The sequence below is a fragment of the Phyllobates terribilis genome, unplaced genomic scaffold (genome assembly GCF_046119375.1).
Source record: "Phyllobates terribilis strain yellow unplaced genomic scaffold, ASM4611937v1 Scaffold_9__5_contigs__length_417890890, whole genome shotgun sequence".
NCBI lineage: Eukaryota > Metazoa > Chordata > Amphibia > Anura > Dendrobatidae > Phyllobates > Phyllobates terribilis.
In genome coordinates, this window is record NW_027362769.1 from 67,357,445 (window position 1) to 67,371,113 (window position 13,669).

At 46.4% G+C, this 13,669-nt stretch overlaps 1 protein-coding gene across 1 annotated transcript; it reads left to right on the top strand.

Annotated features, from left to right (window-relative positions):
* Positions 1-6,204: 6,204 nt before the first annotated feature.
* On the top strand, positions 6,205-12,830 carry LOC141161297 (acetylcholine receptor subunit alpha-1-B-like). Its single transcript, XM_073646111.1, has 5 exons — positions 6,205-6,249; positions 6,360-6,523; positions 8,230-8,350; positions 10,083-10,322; positions 12,699-12,830. Exons 1-5 carry the CDS (start codon positions 6,205-6,207, stop codon positions 12,828-12,830), a joined length of 702 nt encoding a protein of 233 aa, XP_073502212.1.
* The last annotated feature ends 839 nt before the right edge of the window (positions 12,831-13,669 follow it).

Sequence of the window (13,669 nt, forward strand, 5' to 3'; positions counted from 1 at the left end):
AATGCAGCTAAAGATTCTTCTATCCTAGGTAACGGGTACGCATCTTTGTGTGTGATACGGTTGACCTCTCTATAGTCTACACACATTCTCATGGTGTTGTCCTTCTTTTTCACTAGAACTAATGGAGCTGCCCAGGGGCTACAGCTGTCCCTGATTACCCCAGCCTCCTTCATGTCCCGCAACATCCCTTTTGCATGCTGATAGTGTGCAGGGGGTACAGGTCGGTATCTTTCCTTTATGGGCGGATGGTCTCCTGTGGGAATGTGATGTTCTACCCCCTTTACTCGCCCGAAGTCTAGCGGGTGTTTACTAAAGACTCTTTTGTACTCCTGAACCACCCGGTAGACTCCCTGTTTTTGTTGTGAGGGAGTGGAGTCAGTACCCAAATGCAGTTGCTGACACCAGTCCTCCATTTGTTTCTTAGAGCCGTTACCTTCCTCTGGTTGAGATGGAGGCAAGGGTTCCACGGCCCTTACAGAATTTTGGTTTATGGTGAACAATTTGGCTAGCGTGGCATACCGGTGCAGGTATACTTCTCTCTCCCCGATATTTATGATGTGGACGGGCACCCTCCCATGGCGTACATCGACCACCCTCCGTGCTGTCAAAATGGTGGGCCTACTGTCTGAGTAGACGGGTTCTACCATTGCTTGGTAGTCTCTACCTCTCAGACCAATAGCTGCCCGGCACCAGATCATCATCTCACTTTTCGGGGGCATGGCAATAGGGAACGGGTCACACATTTGTGGCACCCCAGGGGTCTGGTTTCCACAGTAATAGCCATATTACGTCTGTGAGCAGGTGGGAGGTCTCCTGGTCAGGAATCCTAAGCATACCACACCTCCTGCCCAGTCCTGGGAGGGGAAGAACTTCCCCTATATAAAGCTGGGGCTGAGGCAGGGTTAGTGAGTAGAGTAGAGTGAGAGAACACAGACAGAGACACAGTCTGGTCTGTAGTGGAGCAGCTTTAGGGAAAGAAAGATCAGGAGCTCTGTGGGAGCTGTGCTAAAAGAGATCAGGGGCTGGAAGCTGTAGAGCTCGCCCTGATTGAAGAGTTCTGACCGGACCCGGAGTCTGAGGCTGTGGGGACGAATCCTTACCCAGCAGCAGAAACCGACCGGCAGGGGATTTCAGGTCCTCTGGCCAAGAAACCCGAAGGCACGGTCACACGCAAGGGACCAGCACCGCCGTCGTGGAGCGGAAGCTACCAGAAGGCCCCGAGTCACCGGCCATACGGGTGAGCACCACACGGTACACTCAGGGACGTGGGCTACTTTTACCCGCCTCTAGCAAGGTAGCCAGAAGAGTACGATTAGTTGGGGAGGCCTACAACTCCGCCTGGCCAGGGGAGATTCCATCTGCTCACGGACTGACCAGGCCCCGATCGCTAGCCAGTACTCCGGGAGGGTCTACCTTTGCCACCAGTAAAGACCCTGAACTACACCGCACCGTCTCTGAGTGTTTCATCATCCACGTCCGCTGCCCTGAGGCCATACCCCTCCCGTTGGGGGTTATACCATCCACGCTGCACAACCGTACCACCGGCCTCAGCGGTCTGCCCTGCAGCGGCGGTCTCATAACCGCATTCAACGGGTGGCGTAGTCGAGCAATATAACATCTTCTGACAAGCACTGCCACTTAGTTTGACTCCCTGGGCACGGACCGGGTCACCGCCACGAAACTACTACCCCTATCAGATCCGGCTCCGGGTAGGCCCCCGCGTGCGCAACGCTACTCGGCACAGGTCCAGTGGCGCGTCACATTCTCACGCTACCTATCTCATCACCAGATAGTTCCACTTGTTGCCGCTTCATCAGTGCCCGGATCTCTTTTTGGAGCACATGCTGCTGGCTGGAACTGGCGTTCTTGGCAACCTGTTGTAAAATGAGAATCACCTCTGCAAGACAATTTTCAATCACGTTAGTTCCCAAGGTTATTCTAGGGTGACTCTCATGACGGTCAATGTCCACAATAATCAGTCCTTGTGCCGCCAGTTCAACTTTACCGACCTTAATGGTCACCTCCTTGAATCCCACCTGCGGCACGGGCTGACCATTGCTGGCGATGATACTCAGGTCGTCATCTGGGTAGCAGGTTATGTCCGAGTCATTCCAGTACCGCTTAAAGAGCACGTACGGGATGGTAGTCACTTGTGACCCAGTGTCCAGTAGGGCACTCATAGGAATGCCATCCAGTACCACAGGCAAGACCGGACGTCCCCCTACATATTTATCACGCCAGTTCGATGGGCCTCATGATCTTATGCCTGGGGGTTGGCCCTCTACCCCAGATTGTGCCCGTTTAAATGACAGTACCTCGCCATGTGTCCGGGTTGATTGCAGCGGCGGCAGATGGGTTGTCCGTCCTCGTTGTATCTGTCGCTGGGTCTTCCTCTGGACGATGGGATCCTTCTCTGTCGGTGCCACGGGACGTCCTCCGGACTGGTGGCCGGCTTGATCCTTCCTGGAGGAGAGACCTGTAAAGACTGCACAGTTCTGGTTAGCGCGGCTACGCTTTTGGTTAGCTCTTGGACCTGATGGTGCAGGTCTGTAGCCGGGTTGTTATCCAAAGCCTGCGCACCAGCTCCTACAGACTCTGTAGACAAGGGCGCCGCCTCCTGGTGATAGGTAATAGCAGGGCGCCGGTGGGTTACAGCGCTACCCGGTGCCGGTTCTCGGAGCACCCGGATGGCCCGGTCTTTGAACTTTGCAAAGTCTAAACCAGGGTTCTGCAAGGCCATTGCACGTAACTGGGTTCGGTGGGCGTTGGACAGCAGACACTCAATGAATTGCTCAGTTAACAGTTCATCTGCATTCCGCACACTGTCAGGGTCTACCTGTTTAATGGCTCCCAGGGCCTCTTGCAAATTCAAAGCATAGTCTCTTATACTGTCTTGGGCCCGCTGCTTTCACCCATAGAATTTCATTTTGATCTCTGCTGAGGTGCGGGTATCAAAGGTGTCCCTCAGACGGGCTAAGGTCTCCTTCACAGTCTCCTTGTCCCTGACTGACCAGGACTTTACTTCACGTTGGGCTGCCCCGGTTAGCTGGCCTACCAATATGCTCACTTTTTGTCCCTCTGTCAGGGGGTACACCTTAAACAGGCTGTACAGTCTCTCTTTAAAGTCGCTTAGGATATGCGACTCCCCTGAGTACTGGGGCAGCCAGGCCGCTTCGGGGATATAGGGCATTGTAAATGGCATTACTGCGGCAGCGGCCGCGCTGGTGGTAGAGTGTCCCTCCGTATCCATCATCTTCCTCCCCCCTAGTTAAGTGTGGCCTACCTTCTGTTGCTTCTTCTCCGTAGGCCGCGGCTCCGCAGACGATCGTCAGAGTGGAGGACCTTGCGTCGCGCTCTGGTGACGTCAGCGTCGCTCTCTCTCCCTTCCAGGACCTTGCGCAGCGTCGATGCGTGAGGCGGAGCTTCGGGTCTCGCGCGCTTTCGGCGTCCACGCCCCTCTTCTTCCCGCGCGGCATCCCGAAGATGGCGTCCGATGGCGGGAAAACGACTGCGGATGGCGGGAAACTTTTGAAGATGGCGGGAATCGGCTCCGGATGGCGGGAACCTTCACCACGGCAGGTATGACAGTCTTTTGAAGGCGCGCAGTACCCGGTGGTTGCGGGCACGAAATCCTGCCGACTACGCCAAAGCTGACTCGCCCCCTGGGCCTAGTGTGGACGTGTGTGGGATACCTGGAGCCGGGTCTCTGGGGGTTGTAGAATTTGTGGCGGTGACCCGGTCCCGTGGCTCAGGGTGGTCAGACCGATGGCGGTATTTTGTGGGTGTTTTAGGTTAATTGTCCGACTACGCCACCCGTGGATTGCGGTCAGCGCAGACCGCCGCTGCAAGGCAGACCGCTGGGGCTGATGGTGTGTGCAGCTGAGGTAGTGTGACTCCCCACGGGAAGAGTGGAGCCCCAGGGCACTAGTAGTGCTGGTGCGGCGATGAAGCAGGAACGACTCAAAGTCTTTGCAGTGCAGTTCAGGGTCTTTACTGGTGATATTAAGGCAGACCCTCCCGGGAGTACTAGCTAACATAAGGGGCCTGGTCAGTCTGCGAGCAAACAGGAGTTCCCCTGGCCAGGTGGAGTTGTAGGCCTCCCCGTCTATCTGCACTCTTTCCGGCTACCTTGCTGTAAGCGGGTAGAAGTAGCCCACGTCCCTGAGTATACTGTGTGGTGCTCACCCGTATGGCTGGTGACTTGGGGCCTTCTGTTAGCCTCCGCTCCTGGATGGCAGTGCTGGTCCCTTCCTTGTGACTGAGCCTCCGGGCTTCTATGGCCAGAGGACCTGGAATCCCCTGCCGGCTGGTTTCTGCTACTGGGTGGATATCAGTCCTCACAGCCTCGGACTCCGGTGTCCGGTACTTGGTTTCTTCTGCCAGGGCGAGCTCTGCTCAGCTCCAGCCCCTGGTCTTCAGCTACTGCTCCTACAGAGCTCCTGCTGTAACTCTCCCTGTGTCTGGAACTGTCTCCAGGCTCTCACTGAACTCACTAATCCCGCCCCAGACCCAGTTTATAAGGGCAGATTCCTCCCCTCCCAGGTCTGGGCAGGAAGTTTTGCATGCTTAAGGGCTCCTGACCAGAGAAACCTCCCACTTGCTCTCAGATGTAATATTTCTATTACTGTGGCAACCAGACCCCTGGGGTGCCACACATTCAGCACTGCAGAACATTCCTCAGCCAACCATTAATAACATCACTGATAGCAGTCAAGGCTGTAAGTGCCAGGATTTCTGCATGTGGCAGTGCTCATACTTTATAGTGGATAAATAGTGATGTTTTGAATATTTTGTTTCCATTTTTTCATCATTTGCACATCAGTAACATGTCTATCCACCCTGTGATTTCCATAATTAAACGACTTTTCCTGCTGTATTTATCAGCATTCTCATCTGCATTACCTTGGAACCTGGGACATTACACTTGGGACATTACGGACCCCATCATAAGCCAGAGGAGTCTGTAGGGTGCTGCCAATGTCCATCGTGAAAGGAATTTGTCACAGATGTGAACAGAGCTGTTTGCAACCCTTATGCAATCATAAATTGCCACGTCCTATACATAAGACCCAAGGCTATCAGATCAGTGGCTACTTTTAGCCCTAGGTAAATTCTCCAAGATGCTTGGAACATCCTCCCTGCCAAGTTCCTTCAAAAACTGCATACAAGCTACCAGGAAGAACTGATGCTGCTTTGAAGGCAAAGGGCGGTTACACCAAATATTGATTTTACTTAAATCCTCTTTTGTTATATCACTTTGCATTTTGTTAAATGATAAAAAAAAAAAAAATTTGAAAATGTCATACTTTGCAGCAATTTTCTTTGCTAACAATGCATTACCCCTGGAGGCAGTGGGGGTTACAGAAAGCAGAGGGCCCCTTTGCAAGAACAATATATGGGCCCTTTACAGTCCAATAACTTATCATAATGCACAATTCCCCCTGCTTTCGAGGTGGTGGTGTCCCCCTTACCTCTTGAACCCCTGTGCAGCTGCACAGGTTCTTCCATTGGTATGCCCGCCCCAGTCTGGTGGGTTGAGTCTTGTACAGGCAGTGTCAGACTGAAGAACATTGGGCCCACTAGAGGATTTGATTCTGAGGGTCCACCTTTCTCCCCCACTCAAGAGCCCCATAGCTGCTGCAAGGTTTGCACTATGAACTCTCCTGAAGGAGAAGCCAGGGCTCTCTGGTGGGCCAGTCCAACCCTGTGTACAGGTGTTTACCACCCAGTTACAGAAAGGATGGGACTAACTAGAGATGGGCCCCTCTATACCAGAGCACCATTGAAAACACATGGTATGGCGTTCATCTTTGGTGACATCTTTTGTGTAGTCATAGCTACCTCAAGCATAGAAGACAGTGAAGCTGGCCATACACATAAGACAACGTTCATTCGGCAAACCACTATCTCTCCCGAATTCCCCGTAGATATGAGCATTCAGCTCAGCCGAGCGTTCATGAGATTTCAATGGAGAGAGGAGAAGACTCCTGCCAGGCACCTCTGGCGGTGGATTATTTTTAGACATTGAAACTGCCCAATCCTTCTTTCCCTTACATCATCTATGGAGGGGAGAGTCGGGAGACCCCCTTAAACATCAGATGGTAGGTCGGTCTTGCTGAAATTGTCACATTCGGACAACATTCATCTAATTTATCTGCCTGAGATAGGAATATAGCCGTCACTGCTATAAGGCTTGTATGATACATGCACAAGTCCAAGTACTGCAAGCAATGTGTACAAGGACAAGAAGTAAATAACCTCCCTATGATGTTCTTGATCCAGGAATGCAATGTGCTGGTGGCATGTAATAGAGAATAGATTGACTAAATGACTGATATATTTAATATTCTGCTTTCAAGGAAAGTGACCGTCCAGATCTCAGTAACTTCAAGGAGAGTGGAGAGTGGATGATGAAGGATTACCGCTGCTGGAAACATTGGGTCGAATATGCCTGCTGCCCTGGTGTCCCATACTTGGATATCACCTACCACTTCGTCTTACAACGTCTCTCTCTTTACTTCGTGTGAATGTCATCATCCCCTGTCTGCTTTTCTCCTTTTTAACTGGCTTAGTTTTCTACCTGCCCACTGATTCAGGTATAGAGTACGCTGGGGTGATAAACAGGGGAATATAATAGGCGGTGTAGGGGATTAAGTTGCACCTGGGCCCTAAAACCAAGTGGGGCCTAAGAGGTCATTTGAAAAAATATTATTAAAGACCCGTGATAGTAGGGGGCTCAATAGGGGTTTTTTCATTGGGACTAGGAGCTTCAAATTATACGCCACTGGTGATAACTAGCATTGCATGCAGAAATCATGAGAGTGTCTGGGCTACTTCTTCCAAAAATTATCATTATTTTTCTTAATGTGTGTTTTGAAGTTTTCAGGGTGTACAGTACAGACCAAAAGTTTGGACACACCTTCTCATTTAAAGATTTTTCTGTATTTTCATGACTGAAAATTGTACATTCACACTGAAGGCATCAAAACTATGAATTAACACATGTGGAATTATATACTTAACAAAAAAGTGTGAAACAACTGAAAATATGTCTTATATTCTAGGTTCTTCAAAGTAGCCACCTTTTGCTTTAATGACTGCTTTGCACACTCTTGGCATTCTCTTGATGAGCTTCAAGAGGTAATCACCGGAAATGGTCTTCCAACAATCTTGAAGGAATTCCCAGAGATGCTTAGCACTTGTTGGCCCTTTTGCCTTCACTCTGCGGTCCAGCTCACCCCAAACCATCTCGATTAGGTTCAGGTCTGGTGACTGTGGAGGCCAGGTCATCTGGCGTAGCACCCCATCACTCTCCTTCTTGGTCAAATAGCCCTTACACAGCCTGGAGGTGTGTTTGGGGTCATTGTCCTGTTGAAAAATAAATGATGGTCCAACTAAACGCAAACCGGATTGAATAGCATGCCGCTGCAAGATGCTGTGGTAGCCATGCTGGTTCAGTATGCCTTCAATTTTGAATAAATCCCCAACAGTGTCACCAGCAAAGCACCCCCACACCATCACACCTCCTCCTCCTTGCTTCACGGTGGGAACCAAGCATGTAGAGTCCATCCGTTCACCTTTACTGCGTCGCACAAAGACACGGTGGTTGGAACCAAAAATCTCAAATTTGGACTCATCAGACCAAAGCACAGATTTCCACTGGTCTAATGTCCATTCCTTGTGTTCTTTAGCCCAAACAAGTCTCTTCTGCTTGTTGCCTGTCCTTAGCCTTCTGAGGCTGGTGACTCGGATAAACTTATCCTCAGAAGCAGAGGTGACTCTTGGTCTTCCTTTCCTGGGGCGGTCCTCATGTGAGCCAGTTACTTAGTAGCGCTTGATGGTTTTTGCAACTGCACTTAGGGACACTTTCAAAGTTTGCCCAATTTTTCGGACTGACTGACCTTCATTTCTTAAAGTAATGATGGCCACTCGTTTTTCTTTACTTAGCTGCTTTTTTCTTGCCATAATACAAATTCTAACAGTCTATTCAGTAGGACTATCAGCTGTGTATCCACCTGACTTCTGCACAACACAACTGATGGTCCCAACCCCATTTATAAGGCAAGAAATCCCACTTATTAAACCTGACAGTGCACACCTGTGAAGTGAAAACCATTTCCGGTGACTACCTCTTGAAGCTCATCAAGAGAATGCCAAGAGTGTGCAAAGCAGTTATCAAAGCAAAAGGTGGCTACTTTGAAGAACCTAGAATATAAGACATATTTTCAGTTGTTTCGCACATTTTTTTACAATGGTGCTTGTTATTGCAGCAATTATTATTACTGTCATCGTAATTAACACTCATCATCGCTCCCCAAGTACTCACACAATGCCACCTTGGGTGAGGAAGGTGAGTTAAGGAGACCTAGGGACATTGCTACACGATGATCACTGACATTACCATTACATAGTGAATATATATTATCATACTTCTACTGAAAAAAACACACACTGCAAAGACCAAAATTACCAATAATATCATTATATACCTACCACTTTATAATAAGTAAATTGTTCCATCAAATTATTACTAAATAAAAAAAATTATATAAAAAGACCACCACACGGTGAACATATAGTGATAAATTCCACCTCTGCAGACTGCATAATGGATTACAGTTCAGGGAAATCCAGTGACTTACAAGAAATGTTCTTTCTGATTGAAGTCGTTCACTTTTTCCATCTTTTCCATCTGGCCCTGACCGCTATGACAACTTCTTCCAGCCCGGAATAATCTGCAGCATTTATAATAGACACATTTGATGTCTTCATTTTTCAGTACCATCTCCACCTATTTACAACCTACACTAACTCCCATTCTGTTGCTACCCCTAATTTTTTGCCTGTTGCTCCCTATTTGCCCCATCACTGCACAAAGAACTAAATTGAGTCACTACTATAATTACCTTCCAAAAAATGCTTCCTGAAAACAATAGTGCTACTAAAAATAATAGTGCCAGACAGTAATAGTATCCCATACAGTAACAGTAATTTTCTCAGTTCCTCCAAACTGTAATAGTGCCCCCTTTGTGTTACTACACAGTTATAATTGTATCCAAAGAAAGTAATGCTTCCTAGAAAGGCCTCACATGTGCGTCCTACCAAGTAATTGTGCTACCTTATTGACCCTAGACATTAAAATCGCCCGTGTTCGCGTTTCAATGTTATAATGCTCCTAATTCCCACTTAAGGTAATAATGCCCCCTGAGTTCCCTATAAAGTCACGATTACACTCAACTTTGATAATATTAATGCCATCTCCATACCCCTGTTTTAGCTGCTGTTCTGACTCAAAGTCAGATTTACGAGATCATCAGTGAGGCCAATTTGTGGGACTCGGCCTTCTCTGTCATGAGTGCTCGGATAAAAGAAATGCACACCGGTCGTGAGCTTAAACAATTCTGTTTATTACCCTGTGACCATTTACAGACAAGGTTAGTTCCCATTGGAAATGTCCATCAGCCTCCTCCTCCTCACAAACATGTTATGAGATTTTTAGCTATTCTGCCTTTCCCAGTGTACTACCCATAACGCCCAGATTCTCAGAGCCTTTGCATATGAGATAGGAAAATATTAGGGCAAATATGAAACCTAAAGAAAAATCTTAAACATAATAAGAGACTATGAGACTAGTAAATACTAAAAAAATATAGAACTTAGAAAAATATTAACCCTTCTATATCACCACACTTAAAAAGGAAGCTTATACTCACCTAATCTTGATACTTTGATGATCACAGACACCGAGTCCTGTCCACATATAGCAAGTGAGCATAGGCGGCACAATGCCATGATGTCTTTGCACCGCCTACGCCAGGATGCCAGGGTCTCGTGACGTCTTGTCTTGTAGCGTCTTGTAGACGTCAGCAGCGTGCAGTCTACTAAAAATACTGACTACTGCAGGTCGCACTCCTGAAACCCTTTCTTGGACAAGTCCAGTCTGTGTGAACAATTGCAGTTCTCCTCTATGGTGAACAGAGGGAGGCGGGATCTAAGCCGACATATTAGGGGGGGTTGGAGTTGTCTTCTTGGTTTGTTGTAATACAATCTGCAATAATATTAAATATTTTCTTTGCATTCAGATTTTTATTGAAACAATACCAAACTTGATGTTTTTCTCTACCATGAAACAGCCTTCGCAAGAAAACAAAGGGCAGAAGGTCTTTGCAGAAGACATGGATATTTCTGAAATTTCTGGAAAACTGGGTCCTGCTGCCATGATTTATCAGTCACCGATCCTGAAGAACCCTGATGTGAAGAGCGCCATTGAAGGTTTTAAATATATTGCAGAAACCATGAAATCGGACCAAGAATCTAACAAGGTACAATAGGTTTTAAGTCCAAAATCCAAACTTTGACCCTTTGGTGCTTCAATTGATTAACTGAACAAACTGACTGCAGCATGAAAAAAAATCCAGTGGTCACTTTGGATCATTTTCCTGCATAGTGCTACTCCCAAAATAGTGTTTTTGTATGAAAAGGCATTCACATTTACTTCTATGGGATAGAAGGTCAGGAGCTGCCATGAGCAGCCAGAGGGGTACTTTGTTCTAAAGATGGTGGGAGTCACGGTGGAAATGTCAAAGCAAAAGCTTGTTGTCACGAGTTGGATCTGAAATAATATCTAGTACTACTGGGATTTTAAAAGAAATATTACCTAAACATTCCTATTTAACCTCTCATTTTTATAAAGGGGTGTCCCGAACTGAAATGAAAAGTCTGCAGTCCATCTATGTGACTGCAGGATCGTGACAGTATACGTTGTACATGTGATTTCCATACTTTTGGTCACGTACCGACTAGTCTTATCCAGCTTCTCTCAATACAAGAGAACTGAGAGAAGCGCTCAAGTGTAGTTGGCATGTGACTGCAAGTATGAAAATCGCATATATGAGGGCACATGACTGGCCACTCGCATGGGAAATATCGGCTAATCGTGACAGTGTGCACAGTGCACAATGTCACGATTCAGCAATGTGACTACAGACTTTTCATTTTAGCCGAAAACCATTCTAATGTCTCCGTAGGGTTTCAAGGACGCAACTAATGTCGCATAGAATAGCACAGTCAATTATGATGTGTAATATTAGGACATTCAGCAAAAAAAAAAATGTATACTGTGCTTTTCTGTAATGGAAACCAAGGGCATCATACTGTATCCCACTATGTAGCCTTGAAAGATGGCATAGTACACTTGAGGTTTCTGTCATATATTCCTGACATATACCTCTAGCAGAAGCCTCCAACACAGTGTAAATTCAGCCAAAAATTGCATTCACACAATTGTATTTTAAGGTGCTGCAAATGTCAGCCCAACCACTTGTCTCTTGACCTGAACGAACAGCTTCAAAGGCATATACTGTATGAGCCTGTTGGTTCAAGTTAAGAAGTCCCACTGTCAGGTTGGGCATGGCAGTCCGAGCATGGACTGTAAAATACTGCTATATGAATGCAACCTTGCTTTCTTGCTCGCAGTCATCTTGGAGTGCTTTGTATTAGGAAAACCAGCCTTTACTATTTACATTTACTCTTTTTCCAAATTGTTATTCAGGGCTCATGCATATTCCCATATTACAGATCCATATTGTACACATAGGTAATACAGAGCCAATGGCGAGATATAGCCACAAGGAGGTTTTCTCAAACATTTCCAACTGTCATGGCGGCGTCAGGGTCTGTGAAATCCACGGATTCAAACACTCCTCCTTGTTATTAGTGGTTATTTCTAAAGTTGTTAAGAGCAGTTAAGCCTTTTCTTTTCCCCTTGGTGTCTTTATATTACTTTGCTGCCTCTCCGGCTGTACACTTTATATTCCTCTGTGTATTTCCCTGAGAGAGTGTTGTGTGATTGTGCTTCCATTTTTGCCCTGTCTGTCTTGTTTTCTATTTCATCATATACTGCTACTTAGCAGCATAGGCAGGAATGAAGCCCAGGCACCTCCACCTTCAGGGGTAACCCTGGGACAGGGATGGTCAGGTACCCCTAGCCTGAGGGTCAGTATAGGTGCACATCTCTTATCCCACAGTCACACCGTGACAGATATGGGCTTTTACTGTACCTCCAATTTGATAGGCACATAGAGGCTTTTGTCAGATTCATGAAGAACATTTTAGAATAAAAAAATGGCGTTTGTGATCTTTGATTCTAGAAGCATTGTTTGATTTGCAAAATATATTTATTAAGCGGCCTTTCACATTGTGTTTTTTTCCTATGTTCAGTGGGCCCGTCGGGGCTTACATCAAAACCCCTCCACAAAACATATTCACTGATTGGGCCATTGTCTAAAATGATGCAGGCAGAGTCACAGTGTGCTCTGTTGTGCATCATTTTCAGTCATAAGCACGAATCTCATTTTGCCCCCCCTGACAGGCCACTGAACATAGGAAAAATGTAATGTGAAAGGGCCCTTGGGATAGAGGCCAGGGCTCATGCCAAAACACTGATCTGACAATGCTTATAGGGTGGTGTTAGTGTTGTGAATCATATACAGCTTGCATCATGAGCCCCTTCTTGCAAATTGTACTTATATGGTGGATTGAGGTGGAGCCCAACCCAAAACACTCGTCGACCTCACCTGGTGCACATGCTTGGATACACCCCCATACTGATCCTGCACTCATGGCTTTTCCTTTTGCACAAGTACTAACACTTTTCAATAATTCTCAAGTTTATCCTGTTTCTCATGTCGCTTCTGCAGGCTTCAGAAGAATGGAAGGTTGTCGCGATGGTGCTGGATCACATTCTACTTGCATTGTTCATGATCGTCTGTGTCATCGGAACAACGGCTGTTTTCGCCGGCCGACTGATTGAACTTAATTCACAGGGTTGAATTCAACTGGAATTTAATTTCACTATTTTATACAATCAGTAAAGAAGCAGAAATGGAACCAAACTGTATCTTTATCTGATGATGCTGAAATGATGTAGCCTTAACCTGCCACATTCTCATGATGCAGATGATGATTTATTATTCCACAAGAAGGACACTCAATGGTGATGATGACATATTGTAAAATAACTACTCTGAGTTTGGATGATGGACTACTTCCAGTAGCTAGTACTTTAAACATTATCTCTGCCATTGTGAGGTGGTGTATGAATATGTCAACATAAAGTTTTACCTCTTTTTTTATTTTTTATTTTACTAAAGGAACACTATGTCACATTGTGTTAAAGAAGCACTCCTCCTCCTCCCATTAAAGGTTTTCATCCTCTTAATATATTGAAGTAATTATATTATATAGCACTGTGTACTTACAATTGCTCATTTTTCCTTTCTACCCCCAAAAATTCTTCTCTTTTCTCTGCTCTATGTAGAAACAGGAAATCTCTTGTCCCTGCATTTATCATTCCCCTCTTCAACTCCAGACCCAGCTGATTAGCTGAATCCTAAGCTCTATGTAGAAGCAGGAGGTCTATTTTCTCTGTATGAGTCAGGAGTGACTGCAAAAGTCCCTGGCAGGGGGGAGGAGGGAGCAGCTGAGTCAGGAGTTGAAGTGGGGAATGATAAATGCAGGGACAAGAGACTTCCTGTTTTTACATAGAACAGAGAAAAGAGAAGAATTAGCTGGGTAGAAAGGCAAAATGAGCAATTGTAAGTACACCATGCTATATAATATGATGACTGCAATATATTAACAAGATAAAAACTTTGATGGGAAGAGGAGT

Excerpts from the sequence above, each read along its gene's own strand:
- LOC141161297 (XM_073646111.1), top strand. The coding sequence starts at position 6,205 with ATGCACAAGTCCAAGTACTGCAAGCAATGTGTACAAGGACAAGAA. Across the intron at positions 6,250-6,359 it reads AATGTGTACAAGGACAAGAA|GAAAGTGACCGTCCAGATCT; the intron begins GTAAATAACCTC and ends TCTGCTTTCAAG. Across the intron at positions 6,524-8,229 it reads CGTCTCTCTCTTTACTTCGT|TTGTTTCGCACATTTTTTTA; the intron begins GTGAATGTCATC and ends ACATATTTTCAG.